This window comes from Macrobrachium rosenbergii, chromosome 3, assembly GCF_040412425.1.
Source record: "Macrobrachium rosenbergii isolate ZJJX-2024 chromosome 3, ASM4041242v1, whole genome shotgun sequence".
Lineage (NCBI taxonomy): Eukaryota > Metazoa > Arthropoda > Malacostraca > Decapoda > Palaemonidae > Macrobrachium > Macrobrachium rosenbergii.
Window position 1 is genome coordinate 18052369 of NC_089743.1, and position 16202 is coordinate 18068570.

General features: G+C 39.7%; 1 protein-coding gene across 1 annotated transcript in view; it reads left to right on the plus strand.

Moving 5' to 3' along the window:
• Nucleotides 1-16202, plus strand: part of Bruce (BIR repeat containing ubiquitin-conjugating enzyme) — a 361218-nt gene that overhangs the window by 244176 nt on the left and 100840 nt on the right. The window contains 3 exon segments of the mRNA XM_067128151.1: nucleotides 8381-8620; nucleotides 14735-14929; nucleotides 15219-15437. Of these exon segments, the coding sequence (XP_066984252.1) occupies nucleotides 8381-8620; nucleotides 14735-14929; nucleotides 15219-15437 (654 nt within the window).

Sequence of the window (16202 nt, forward strand, 5' to 3'; positions counted from 1 at the left end):
ACTTCACAAAACCTGAAAATGAAGAAACAGATGAAGCAGGGGAGTCAAATAATGGGGCCCGCCCAACAACCTCACCTACCTCACCACTTACCACCTGGTCCTGCTCTACATTCATCGGTTCCAGGTCGAGATTAATAGCGGCGACGTCCTCCGAAACCTCAGCGTAGAGTACATCCGCTTGGGGTGGCTGGGTCTCATCCCGGATCTGCTGGATGATGGGGGTGGCCAGATCTTCAGGCACTGCGCCGCCACCCGTGCGCCGGGTAGAGTAAGTCCCTCAACCTAGCGTCGAGGACGTAGGGCTTCCCGACGGAACGTTTCTTCCAAACCCAGCCACCCAGGCCCGGAGGGATTCAAGGCAGACTTCTTGGAATTTTCGTCCGCCTGTAAAAAACCAACAATTAGCTAAGGACGAAAACCATTCCGGGGCCTCATAGCAATGTATAATATACAATATGAGAATGATGTAGAGACTGTCACTTACCAACTCGTCCTGGACAGTTGTGCAGAGAGCAAAGCAAACCTCACAACCATCAGGGTGCCAAACAATCAGGTCATCAAGGCGGACCGCACAACCAGCGTGGGTCCGACAAACTACGTGACCGTAGGGTTGTTGGAGAGAGGCGGTGCACCCTGCTCCTCACAGCGAACAGTCTGTAAGAAGAAAAGTACATGAACCTCCCACCCTAAGCAAAATAAAGCTGGCAAGGCCGGAAATTCAACTGCAACCGAATACTCCGGCGGAGAAGAACTCCCTAACATAAACTGTGCCAATAAGCTCTAAATCACTCAGAGAGGAAGGTAGGATTTCAGACCCGGAGTACTCCGGGAATGAATGGGAGAGAGACCAGGAACTAACCATAAGGGTTGCCAGTAAAAATAACGCGGAGACCCCTGGTATAGGCCGGACTCACTATTATATATATATAATGAATAAAGGAGAGTACTCCTGTAGATAACTGACTTATCTAAAAATTATAAATAAAAACAGTAATAAGTGATGGTAAGAACACCAGAGGACGGAGGGATCCGTTCCCTATAATGAAAAAACCTTCCACCCTTACTTCCCGCCGGAGAACGAGATGGGTAACTGCTCATATGTTCATAACATAGGGTGAAGCAATTAATATATACCGTATCAACGTAAACCGACGGAGAGTGAACAGTGACTCAAACGTTCGAGTAAACAAACCACCAACTCCAATACAGCGATGCTAGGGACAATATGGGAGGGAGCGAATCCCTCAACCAACAAAAGAAGTCCCGGAACTCGGAGAAAACGCCATCTAGCGTCACCCGCACGAGCAAAGCAAGGCTGGAAAGGAGGAGTGGGGGGGGGGGAGGGGGGAGGTAAGGAGTAGGCCACCAGAAGGGAACAGGAGACGGGGAGAAGCTCACCCGCTCAACTGCATCGTACCTCCCAGACCATGAATCTTAGAGGGGCGAAATGACTGGAAGCAACCAACCCGAAGCCCGACTCCTAGTTAGGCGAAGCCTAATATGGACCTAACCTAAGTATAGGCTAGGACGAGAAGAGTAAAAGGGACCGAGGAAGAAACTGGGAGAGAAATTTTGAGCCGAGAACCAGCCGGGATCGAAAATGGCAGGCAAGGGGGCGACTAGCCTAGAGGAAACACATCCAAGGAGCTCGATTCCCCCCAATTGGAGGAAGAGAACCAAGGGGCTCACTCTGCCCACCGAAAAACGATCCCGGAGGAAAACAGCAACAAAACTCCCTCAACCTGAACTCCTCACCCAGGGCCAAGGGAAGGAAGCTAACAAGCCTACTCCAAAACATAACCAACACTCATAAAAACTAAAATGTGCTCAACAGAGAGCGTAGCCTACCACGGGGAAGCGGTTAGATCTGAGGCTGCCGCCAACACCCGAGGTAAACCACTGAACAAAACTAAAAATAAAAATAAAAATAAAACTACAAGAGAGCACCATCTTCAATAAAATTAATTAGCCTAGTAAGACCAAAACAAAAGGAACCCAGCCTGGGGTGGGGTACCTAGACGGGCATCACTCCCACCAAGGCCAGTAGGCCAATGATCGTAATACATACGCGGGGGGAGCCACTTTCAAGGAACCACCAGGAAGGGAACCAAAGGGGGAAATAATCTATAACGACGAGGAGACGACTCAACTGAAAATAACAGAAGGAGACGCCTGCGGATCGACATGGCTGGCTGGGGACGCCGTGGCGACATAATAAGATCTCGATATTTATGAAAATACGAGACTATAACAGCCAAAAAATAGAACAAAACCCCACAAGAAGATGGTACTTAACTTGGAAATAGTAAAGCTGCTCGATGCCATCGTTGAAGCAGAAAAATCCAAATAATGGAGAGCACACACAAAACAATCCGAAGATTCACGTGCTAGAAAATGGAATGAGGTAGGTGGCGCTGGTGTCGCCGTCCTGGCGGGTGTTTGGTGTGGGGCTGTAACGGCTCACCGCTCTGTTCGGGGATTTTGATAAGGAGCGATCTTTCGAGTAGGTTTCCGTGGTAGTGGTAATTCACTCACCCCTTCTTATACCGACGCCTTCCAAGAAGACGCTCGACTGGGGTAGTAACCCCAGCTTTCCTGAAAGCTCTTTTTCTCTGGTATATCTAGCAAGGTTATACCTAGAAATTCGTGCTGTAATGGAATTTCACCGGCTGACACGGGACTGGACTCAGAAATGAGTTATATTTATATCGGTAAAACAATTACAAATGTCGGGACAGTATTTTTTTATACAGTACATATTACGATGATAATACTGTAGGTCAATATGGACGGATTTTACTCTAACATTTTATTGATATTTTGCTATGTTTGCATTAATATTAAAATTTGAAAATTAGTAAATAATTTTTTATCATAAAAAATTTATTTAGTCACAAAAATAACATGAAAATACAGTAATTAGCGAATATTGCTTTACAAAAAATTCTGCAAATTAGTGAATTTTCTGCAATATATTTGGAGATACATTCCATGGAAAAATCCCTGATTAACTGAAGCTTCGAATACTGAACCACAATGTAGTGCGGGTTATTCTATTTACTTACATACATTTTATATATATATATATATAAAATGTGTGTATTTATATGTATATATATTTTTATACATATATATTCAGGCAGGCTGTAGCACGAGTTTATACATATATTTTGGGAAATGAAAGGAAAAGTCATTCTGAGCAGAAAATGTTTTATAAACATATTGACATCATTGGAATAAATTCCTCTCTGGCATTTAAGAAGAACTTGTCTATTGATAGGATTTTGAATGCTGGTTCTTAGCTTCATCAAACCACTTTCACTTCCTTATACCTGAAGGACTTTGCCCACAGGTCCTTGGACACTTTTTCCTTGGATCCGGTGATGGCTTCTCAACAAATTGTGTAGCTCATCCAGTGTCCCAGTGGAACAGTTTGTATCTTGCCTAAGATGATAGTATGGAAGAGGGAATGAGCAAAATATCTGGTCTCTTTTCTTTCCCGTTTTCCTTTCTTCTCGACCTACGGATGGTTTTGAAGAATGACACATCATATGCTGGAACTGGCTTAATGCAGGGGAGTGTTGCAGTCATGCTATTACAGCATTTATATGTTTCATACAACATACAAATATGTTTCTCAGTAGCCTTTACTTCTCTCTCCAGCAAGGGGTTGTGAGGAGTGGCATTCCCATTGCATATGGCTGACATGGTTTGCTGCTTGAACAGATACAGTTCTCCTTGACTTCCATGTGCAGTATAGCTTTTACTTCTCTCTCCAGCAAGGGGAGTGAGGAGTGGTGACAAACCCATTGCATGTGGCTGACATGGTTTGTTGCTCGAACATATATAGTTCTCTTTGACTTCCATATATGCAATGAATAAAGGGGGGGATTCCTGTCATCATAGGGCAACTCTTCTTTTGGGTAGCTTACTGATGTCATCATAAAGGATCTCCTCATAGGATGTTTCCTTTGTTGACGATGCACATTCCACTGACAGTACTAGGATATCCCTCTGTCGATGGTGCAAAGTCAAATGACAGTAGAGTACTTAGCACGCGTCTACATAGAACATCTTATCATAGGACATCCCCTGGGGTTACCCTATCATCTTCATTGTATACAGTGCTGATGATTGCGGTTGCAGTAGCATGCTCAACACAGATGTCAGTCAGACACATTCCAGGATGAGGGATGTATGTCAGACAAGTTCATTCACTGGAGTCTGTACCCATGCACAGGTACAGGAGTTCCACTTCTTTGCAACGTGAAGTGATTGAGCATGCCTACTTTCCCTTATCAGTTTCTTCTACCAGATTGGTTTTAATACCAGTAACATGTATACAAGAAGAACTTCTGTGTCCATGGAATATTGAACAGTGGTTCTTAGCTATGTTAAACCACTTTCACTTCCAGTATCGATGAGATCTGACATGTCAGGTCTGCAACAGTGGTAGTACTTGAACAGACAGAAGTACTTTCTGTACAATGACCAACAAGGACTCAAAAGCGAGGTGGCACTTTTTCGATGAAATCAGGGGATAGGACAGTTGATCTTGACTTCCGGTTCTCGCTCAACCTTGAAAGGAGATTGATCATACTCTTTCTAATCTCAGTTTCCTGTTGTGGACTCTGTTCTGATCTGCTTATTCTACATATTTGAAGGTGATTAGTTAGATTGATCATTTTCCTTTGATGGTCCTGTGGCACCAAAAGACAGTATGACTTCTGTGTTACCCCCCATAGTCTGGTCCTTCACCCCAAAGCTAACGACTAGTTTGTTAGCTTCGAGCTGCCCAAGAAACGACGGCAAAGGAATCCTTTCTCTAGCTAGGGAACTGATCAACCAAGCTTACCGTGAAACTTCCTACTGATCATCAGTACGTTTTGGGTAAGATCTCTAGAAGGCAAAGTCATCCATATGTCTGTCACATTCAGAAAGGGCATGTAGTTCAAGTACTAGGATAGAATGTATTTGTGAAATTCACATGCATATCCTCTTACCTTGGAGTATTGACCATAGGCAAAGGGATCATTTCTCTGCCTAGGGGAATGACCTTCCAAACTACCCTGCAATTTCCTGGTGGTCATCAGTATGTTTGAGGCAACATCTCTAGGGGCCACAGTCATCCATCGATCTATGGCATTCAGGAAGAACCCGTTGATATGGTACTAGGATAGAATATAATTGTGCAGTTTCTTATCCTTTTATTTTGGGTTATTGCCTTTTGGTCCTTGGACTACTTTCCTTGGGTGCTCATTAAGTCATGTAGTTTACCCATCTCTTAAGGACGGGTTGCATCTCGCCTAAGGTGTGCGGCTACAGGGAGAAGGTTTGGGTGGGGACTGGCTTCCTATTTTGAACTGGACTGGCGTGCATGCAGGTGATCTGCATGACTGAGTATCCTGTCTATAATCCATTTTTGTTAGGATTAATAGATGGGTTTCCTACCCTCTCTCTAGCAAGGAGAGAGGAGGACTGACTATGGGCAAGCCAATTGGTTATTTATACATAGTCTTTGACATTGTTGGTTAGTCCGCACCTTTCCAATCAAGGGTTTTTGTACTTACCTTTGATTCAAAGTGCCAGTAGTCTGGCAATTGAACATCCCAAATGTTCAACAGATCAGAGGTATGGTATCCTTGCTTTGCTATTTCATGACCAGGATGAGAACACCAGGTGAGCTGAACTACCAGTCAATTCAGAGAATTACTTGGAATCCTCCCTCCAATAGTAAGTCTCCATATGTAAAGACTGAGGGTTTGTATTTGTGTAGGAACAAATGACAAATTTTTAATTGATTTGTATTTTTCCTAACATACAAACCTGAGGACTTTACATAAAAGACCTACCTCATACCACCCCTCATTCTTTCTCCTGGACCAAAAGGTAAACTGAAGAGAATGGATGGATACTGTTGGGTGGGTGGTACTTCCGCCCCTACCATAGCTAACTGTTACCATAACTGCCTTGCAAAAGTTTAACAGCCAGACTTTCCAGCTTTGCCGAATGTTATCTATATGTAAAGACCTCAGGTTAGTATGTTAGGAAAAATACAACTTGATTAAAAATTTGTGATTTTTAAGGCTTCGTTTGTCGGTGAGGTGAATTTTTAAAATAACCATTATCATTAAACAGGCAAGTAAGCTGGTGCGTACGGGATGCTGGAGTGAGTATAGTCAGGGATATGGGGGGAAAGGTTGATGAAGGACACTAGGCAAGTGGATTGCTAGCCTCTTAATTAAGATTTTCTCTTGCAGGTTATTGAAAAATATATCATTGCAGTCCCTTCAGCTAGTAAATCACTTATGAACAGACTTCACATAATTAATTACAGTATAATGATTAGCTTTATGTCTCAAGAAATAAGTGTAAATGTTGCATGGCAACATTTATTTGTGATCGTTAAATTCGAATGCATTTTAAATTGTCCTGTCGCCTTGTCACAGAATTGTTGAATCAGGAGTCAGGGCTAGGCCTACGCCTATGCTGAACGAGTGATAGTGACAGTAATCATGATGACAAGGGATTGTAGGTAGGGAGGATACTGCGCTTTGAATAATGTCAGCTTTTTTACCTCGTTCGATTACTGTATGAATAGGCTACCTTTGACAGGAAAGAATGAAGAAAGTGAATTTTTCATAATGTTTCCATTCTTTTTAATATGACAGAGACGAAAACATTTTCATAGGTGCATTTTTTTCCTTTGACTGTTGTTTAATGAATACTTTTGATGGAGGAGAGATTTTTGAAAATACATTTTAAATCTTTGATCAGTGTTTAGTGAATAGGCCTATTTTTGATGGAGGGGAGATTCCATTAGGCTTGCTTTTCTTTCCTTTATCGGAGTCCAGTGAGTACCATTGATGGAGAGGGAGGTTTCAATGATGCGTGCATTTTTTCCACCTTTGTTTAGTATCTAAAGAATACATTTGATTTTGAGGCATTTTATTCACATCAGCCTAATTGCCAATTTCCTTTTATGTATGACAGTGGAGTTCACAACCAAGTAATCTAGAAATGGAACTGTTGGAAAACCCATAAATAAACATTTATCTGCACTTTACTAGAACGATGAGGCATTGTCTCTAGTTTCTTGCTTTCAGAACGCTCACTTATCTTGGCGGAAAAGCGAGACTGTTCAGAGTAACAAGTGAACTGATCAGCTCCATCCCCTCCCCCCCATATCCCTGATTACTCACTCCAACATCCCATATGCCATCTTGCCCCTTTCATGATAAATTATTTTAAAAATTCACCTCACTGACAAACGAAGCCTTAAAACGCATGTTTATAGAACATTTTCTGCTCAGAGTGACTTTCATTTCTTTGCAGTGTGCATAGTAACAGGCCCTTTTGACATGTTTGAGTTTCTGCACATTTTTAATGGTATGAATCCAGTTGGTTTTTTAAGGGGAGCGCTGACACCATAAGGCCCCATTATAAAGTAAATGATTGTTTGTGCCTTATGATTGAAGGGATTTGCTTCAAATTTTTACCACTTATTCTACAACTAATAATGAAAATTCTCTCGTGGGAAAATTTAGAAATTCAACTTCTTAAGTTCATTTGTTTTGCACTTGAAAAAATCATGACGTCACTTTTCACAATTAATATACAAAACTAAAAGTTGCACAGAAAGACAATGTTCCTGATGGCAAAATAACGATATATAATTATACTGCACTCTGTAAAAGTTTTGTTGAATTTGGTTCTGTCTTTTTGGAGAAATAAGCATTAAGTTTTGAAAAAAGTAAGTTTTGAGAAAATGGCAAAATAAAAAAATTTTCAGACTTTCAAGAGAATTCTGAGACGATCAGGAGATCTTGAGCAAGCTGTCCCTATATCATTGTATAACCTGTTTTCTCTATGATGCTATCGCTTGAGAGAATGGGATATTTTAATGGGCGACAATTATTTTTTGATAAATTTTGTTGACACATGCACAGTACATTCCTTTTAACAATTTGTTGTTCACAGCGCTGTACAAGAGATGAACAAAATTGTCCATGAACCAACCTAAACATTTTTTTAAGCAATATATCTTCAAGATATGTGTATTCACACATAAAACAGTCCAAAACAGTGTGTAACACCCTCCACCTAAGAGTCATACAGACCTTTTTACAAGTTTTTTTTTTTACAATATGTGGTTCTCAGTGCCATACAAGCAATGAACAAAATTGTCAGTAAACCAATCTAAAAAAATGTTTTTGCATTGACACTTCAGGATATGTTTATTTAGACATAAAACAGTTGAAAACTGTTCATAACTAAAATTTGATAATTCCTCGAAACGTTGTGCTAGGTATTTAAGGTGCATTGTTCAATTATCAGTAGCAGTATTTTACAGTAATTCTATTTGATTATCTTTTTGCAGGTGGTGTGAGCTACTTGCACTCCCTTTCAGGATTTACCAGACGACTTGTATTGCAGTTGTTGTTAGAAGGTGAAAGAGTAGTGGTACACATAAATAGTCCCCAGGGGGGCCTTGCCTCACCCATGGGTTGCAGTTTACCACCATTGACTCAACATCCAAAGTTTGGTGCTGGACACAAAACACGATTATTAAACCTTCCTACAACAACCACCATCATGGAAATTATCAAAATGGTTACAGGTAAGTTTTATTATTTATAAGAAATATTGCAAACTTTAAGTTCACTTGACATCATGTAGCGTGGTATATTTGGTTTGCATGGTTTTCATGGCTGTACACATTTTTATTCAAAGCTTAGAATTACTGCTTGTAACATTGAAGAAACATATGGGCATGAAGTTTAATTTACCAATGTCTTTGATTGGTATTTCTGAACTGTTATAAAACTGGTGTTATGCAGTGATTCAGCTGGAACAAGATTCTTGTTATGGTGAAGGTAGTTGTGAACAGAGCCCAGGTATTATGCTTTTATATTAATCATGTTAGTATCAAGACATTTTGAATGCTGCAATCTGAATGTTAGCCTTCGGGCTCTCCTCAGCTTGAAACTTGATATGGAGTATGCTTTCATTGGAATGACAGTCAATATGTAAACCTCCCTGGGTTGAAACTTGAAATGGGAGATCTACTTTAATGAAAGGTAGGGTAACTTCCCAACATCAATCTTCCATAGATCCCTTAAACTGCTTAATTTGAAACTAAATCCCCCACCCATAGTTCTCAGTGCTTCTAAATTACGTCTATATGCTAGATTCTCTTACTTACCAGACAACAGATTCAGGAAAAAACATATTAGTTTATTCAATAGACAGTTACCTGCGTTCAACCTAAAGCTAATCCCGATGAACCCCAGAACCATCAGGTCCCTCTCTCATGTCAAGGATAGAATCAGCCCCCTGTTTACCTCCGGTGTAATCTACAAGTATACATGTCCCAGATGTAATCTACACACACATCGGGTGTACCAGGAGGCTGCTAAAGATCCGAATCTCCTCTCACCAGGGGATTAGCTATAGAACAGGTAGTCGACTATCTAATCCTGATCAGTCGAATGTGAGAAACCATAGCAAGACTTGCAAAACACATATAGACGTCAAGGACTTTAGTATTGTGGGAAGAACACAAAGTATGGAGGAACTGACCACCCTTGAATCTATAATGATCAAATTGACTGTCCCTACCCCCAATCACCAGTCAGCATCAACCCAACTATTCATTGCATAGTTTGCTCTTGTTTTTGGCCTCTGTGTCTGTGCTCCTTCCCCCCGTCTCTCTCTCTCCCCCTCCTGTTCTGCATTTCTTGTTTGTCTGCTTTACGCTACCATTGTGGGTAGGTGTTTTACGCTTCTTGCCTCTGCTCTTGGTTTTTCCCCTTGTTCTGTTTTTTAACTGCTAATATGGTGTAAATAAGTATGTAATGTGTATATGTCTTTTATACGCAAATACTGTTTATTTTTAATCACTATTTCTGCCTGGAAGATGTATCAAGCGATACAAAACGTCTTTTTCCATATTATATATTTTAATAAGATAGAAAACAGAATGCTTTTTCCATATATATATATATATATATATATATATATATATAGAGAGAGAGAGAGAGAGAGAGAGAGAGAGAGAGAGAGAGAGAGAGAGAGAGAGAGAGAGCACAACATAAACATAATATACACAGCCTCTGAGGTAATTTTCATGAAATGCTAAAATTAAAATTTGTTGAAATAAATCACAATTTTGCCAATTTTAGCAATTTTAGAATAAATAAAAAAAAACAGTTTGCAATTGTTATTCAGATTGAAGTGTATCTGGAGTTCAGTCACATCCACTGAACATACAATAGCTCCTCGGTATACGAATTTAATTATTTCCAAATTCGAATTTGTATATCGAAATGTTCATATATTGATCCAAATATTCCCATAAGGAATAATGGGAATTCAATTAATTCGTCCCACACTTTGTACCCATTATAATATAGTTATTTTAAGCCCAAGCACAATATATCATTTAATTATAACCATATTCAACAAAATAAATAAAAGAATAAAGCATTTCACAGCAAAATTTAATATAAAAGATTAATAAAATCATGTCACCGCAGTGATGCACAGCTGACTTGAGATTACGGAGGGAGTGCTTAGTTGAGGAGAGAAGGAGAAAAGACAGTAAAATTATTACTGTACTTTATGTACGTAAAAGCAGTAAGAATTCACATAAAAAAAATATAAGAAGGGAATTTCACAATAAACTTAACGGTGATACAATATAAAAACAGTCAAATTCAACACAATAACGATAAAAAATCGAAAGAGAATCTAACATTGAGCGAGAGTTTGGGACAGCGCTAGTTAGGTGGTAGAGAGGTGAGGGAGGGGATGGTGGCGGGTTATCGAGTGGGAGACGGGGGTCCACTTTCCACTGACTTATCAGGTGTGTTACTGGGACTGGACTCGGATGATTTTTCTCTCATTATGTTTCGCCCGTTTGCTTTCACTTACACTTGATATATCGAGTGACACTTGCTTTTTGCGATTTTTTAGCACTATAAAAGTAACTCATCCCCACATCATCAAAGAAACTGGCATTGTGTTCTACTTCTGCGCACCTTGGATTGTTTGTTTCTACAAATTTCTTTAGATTTTCCCACATGTCACACCATTTCCTGATTTCTGTGGAGGGTGATGGTGAAATCAGCACTGTTTCCACCTCGTCCTTGGATGAAGTAACTTCCTCTAACTCGCCTCTCTTTGTCTCTTTGAGCATCTCCTTCAATTCATCCACTGTCAACTCCTCGTCGTATTCGTCAGTCAGTTCATTTACATCTCCGTGGTATACCTCCAGCCCCATGGTTTTGCCGAGTGACATCTCCTCCTCTATGGTTTGGGCCTCATGAACGAAACCTTCGAAGTCACGTTCAAGAACGCAGTCAGGCCATAGTTTCCTCCATGCAGAATTGAGCATTCTTTTTGTGATGCCCTGCCATGCTGTATTAATGAGCTTCAAGCAGCTGATGATGTGAAAATGCTCCCTCCAAAACTCTTTAAGGGTCAGGTTCGTTGCTTCGGTAACCTCGGAGCATCTTTGAAACAGAGCCTTAGTTTAGAGATTTTTAAAGTTGGATATGACCTGGTGATCCATGGGCTGGAGTATAGGGGTGGTGTTGGGAGGGAGGAACACAATGTCAATTGAGTTGTACTGTCGGTCCAACAGTTCGCAATCCTTCATGTCCTTCAGATAGGCAGGTGCACTGTCCATTACAATTACGGCTTTGAGCGGCAATCCATTTTCTTCCAGATAACTTTTTATAGTTGGGCAGCATACTTCGTTCAACCACTGCACGAACAAAGCCCGCATGATCCTGGCTTTATTGTTGGACTTCCACATGACACCCAGTTGTCTCTTCTGCACTTTGTTTCTTAAGTGCTCATGGATTCTTGGAATCCACAAAAAAGCATAAGGTGGTCTTTAATTGGCTTATGCCCTGGCATTTTCTTTTCTTTGGATATAATATAGGTCTTCTTTGGCATCTTCTTCCAAAGAAGACCTGTCTTGTCACAGTTGAATACTTGGGGCTGGTAGCCATGAGAATCCAAGAAACTTTTAAATAAACTTCACATAATCTTCGGGTGCCTTTGTATGTGCATTTGCAACCTCCCTGTGCTGAACATCTGACCTTAACCCTATCTGTTTCCTAAGTTTTTGGAACCATCCATGACTCGCCTTGAATTACATTTCTTGAGGACCTGGGAAGTCCTTGGCAACTTCTCCAAAAATGGTCAAGGCTTTCTGCTAAATCATGGCTTGGTTCACAGAATCTCCAGCGAGCTCTTTCTGCATCAACCAGAAAAGCAGCAATTTCTCCGTTTCTTCGATCGCTTGCAGGCACTGCTTAAACGATATTCTTGTTACTCCTACGGCAGTATCTAATGCCTTAATTTCCTCTTTCTTCTTTAGAACAGTACATATCATCGACACAGATCTGCCATATTCTCGAATTAGTCAGACACACGTGCCAGCTTCATGCTTGGCAATCATTTCTCTCTTAACTTAACAGTTAAAGACTCCTTTTTCTTCATCACTTCCTTAACAGGCTTCTTCTTCAAGTATGGCATTGTTATTCACAATTATTAATCACAATATAGATCGCAAAAATATGGTGCGATAAAGCGAAGAAAAGTCTCAACCAGAGGCACAAACATGAACACAGGGCACAGATTCAGACTAGCACGGACCAGTGAGTTTATGTGTCAGGGTCACAAGGCAGATGAGGCAGATGAAGGACTTTTCAAGACCTACTTTGACATTTTAGAAAGAGAACCATCGCCCCAGTTGTTTTATTGCCTTCCCACTATGTATCCTTCCGTCCCTACATCCACATGGCCCTCCCCCTATCATCCAGGCCGGAGGGGATCCCTTCTCTCCTCCCACAATCCCAGCCAGCTGCTCACCAAATTCCACCAAACAGCTTCTAACTCAAATTTTTAGCTCGTACATGGAAACAAAATTTTTCGAAAACTACTTTGTATAATGAAAATATGAGTAGTGTACACCGAGGAACCACTGTATCATAAAATAATAAAACATCTGAGTGAGTGCATTTTCCCTATTTCAGTCAGAATAAATGTCAGTAAACTACAGTTACTTATCATTTTTCATTAGAACTAGAGCTGGAAAAGCAAAACAGAGGAGACGACCATAAAACATGAACCTTAGTAAGTTGGATTAGATAGGATTATAACCCTTCCACTGCGTCGAAAGTCCAAAATTCTGTGTAAGAGAATGAACCAGGCCAGCAGTGTGGCGTCTCGCTATACGTGGCAGTGTCGCCAAGCGATGGGCGAATTCCCACATTAGATATAGAAAAACAGGAAAATTATGATGAAATGGGGTTCAGGAGGGAGTGTTTTTGCTTGGATATGGTCAACAACACTTTCTTGGACCTAGAGAAAACACATTATAGTGGATTAACCTTGAAAGGGAGGCAGAAGAAATCAGTCTTACATATATGTACTAAACGGCTCAGGTAGAGTTGGCATGTTATGTATATATACTGTACATACGAAATGGTTAAAGAGTTAAAGAGGTCTTGCCCAGTTCCATAAAGCATAAATGACAGTTGGCCAAATCATGCTGAATGATGATGCGAGAGAAGGCCACCCTCTTTCTTAATCGCAGAGAAACACAAAAGAAATTCACAGTCATGAGAATATAAGAATCAAGGGCATTGATTGCAGGAGTATTCCTCTCATTATACAAGGGAACAAACTTTGACCACTTTCCCAGGTTAAGTTAGTTATCAGGGTCTTATAAGGGGTTGCAGTTGCAGCTGCTGTGATCTAGAGAAAGTAAGGGGGCTACAGTTGTTTCTTGACCTGTCTGCAACTAGGAACAGATGGTTGGTGAATTTCTCCCTTTGGGGCCAAGAGCAATGAAATTCCTCCACAAGTTTGATGATGTCTGAACTTCATAAAAACATTCTGTAGCAGACTTAAGAGACAGGGAGAAGGCATTAACATATAGGTTATTCCATGGCTGTAGCATTGCATGTGTAGCCCACTCTGGTAGGTCCAGATGAGGCAGGCACATTGCACCAAAAGCCTGTGTGTGAGTAATGTTGTGAACAGTTGATATGCTAGCTTTACTGCTACTGATTTATCTCTGAGACAGGAGAACACTTTGTCTAGGGACGTTCAAAGTCCCGTGAATGTGGGCATGTAGAACTTAGGGGTTTGTATGACAAAAATTGTAAGAATGTCATTTGGTTGTGATTACATGTATATTGGAAGCATAAAAACAATTCATTATGGAAATAGGCCTTTAATTATGTATTGTGTCTTTTTCTTGTATTAAAATTTTAAAAACTAAAAACTGTAAGAAGTGTAAATTTTGAGTGAATAATGTGAACCCATAAATTCTTTCAGTTAGTAGATGCTAGTAATTTTGATTATTAAAATAGGAATGATTTAAAAAATTGTAGCATTTTCTCATTTTTTGAGGTAAAAGTTTTAAAAAGCAGTTTTCAGTTTGAGATATAGAATTTTTTTTTTTTTGTAGAGTAGCAGTTCCATAGGTCTACCTTTTCTTGTGAAGAAGCTTTTGTGTATAATTTTTGGTATTCAGCTTAGCAAATAGTGGTTTAATATTTCTGTGGAAATGACTAAGTAGTGTTGTATAAATTTTAACCCAGGTAACAGTCAGATACATCATTTTATAAATACTTGGTTCTTGTTTCGTCTTTCACAATTGAGTAATTTTCTAAAATGTTTTATATATTAGGGTAATGAATAACCTTTTCAGATTGGTCAAGAGGAGTTGTGAATGCGAGTGCAAATGACCTTGATTTAGGCCCTGTTGATCATCGTGAAGCTGCAGAAATTGCCCATGCAGAACTGATAGACAAGTTATCAGCTGCTGCTGCTGCCCAAGCCAAAGAAAGGAGACACAATAGAGATAAAGTCAACGGTACTCTTCAAAGCAGGTTATCTAAGAAAGGTGTGTTAATGTTCATTATAATGTATGGTTTGGTGTAAGGAACTAACCTTTTAGGCACAAATCATTGGTCACAAGATTTTATGCATTTTCATTCATATACTACTGTATATGGATAATCCACTACCACTTGTAAATATAGTGGTCATTAATGTCTACATATCTCAAAGTACTGGTTACACATACAGTTTTTTCTCTATTCATATTATTATCATTATTAAGTAGTTTGACTAGACTGCAAAGTTGAGATTCTCATTTCTCAGAAGTTCATGTTCCTGTTATATCTTTCTAGTGACTGAACAAGAAGCGGAAAAACAGCTGAATAAAATGACTACAGCAACTGGATCCAGCACATCATCATATGCTTTGGTTCATGATAGTTTAGGCAATTCATCTGGTCTTCCTACTACACTCACTGTAGCCCAGGTGATGGCTGCTTTACGTCATGAAGGCCACACCCCAGCTTCACATGTAACATTTACACTCACAAATCGAAGGGACCACAACAGAGGTTTGTTTTGCATTTGCTTTATTAATGTTAATTAATCTTAAGATACAGCCAGACCTCAACTTGAAAACAGCTAACTTACATGAATTTAAGAACTCTTTGTGAAATATTCAGGAAAAAAATTCCTGAAAGCTCCAGAACGCAAATTTTGAATTTGCCACAAACCAGGAAAGTAAAGAAAGTCTTATTTTTTTAACTTAGACATGAAAGCTTTGAGAGAGAGAGAGAGAGAGAGTGTGTTTGTGAGTATTTTTAATATGTTGTTGTTTTATTAAAAATTCATTGCTATGATTGGTCTGAATGGCCTTCCTGCCCCAGCTCTTGGTCATATGACCCAAAGTTCATACATTCATTCATTAAAATGCATTAAGGTTAAGAACATTGAAACTGAAATCTCTTAATAATTATAAGAATAACATCTGTACAGTAATAGGGTACCTTAATAATAATAATAATAATAATAATAATAATAATAATAATTAATAATGATGATAATAATATTGAAAAGAGTGGCACTGTATGCTGCTGAGCTTATGTTTTACCTTCTCAACTTGGCATATAAGTTTCTTCATTTTACCAGGTAAATTATAAATCAGCTGTCTGAAGTTCACTTATCTGCTACACCAATAGTCACTTGCTACCACTGGAGGAGGCGAATGGCACCAAGGGTACATGCAGGTAGTATTTACTTACCCGAAAACAGGTTTACAAAAACAGGGGTGTGATTTTTCATTGGTTTGTCATCATAATCCTGAGAGCTTTTGCAGC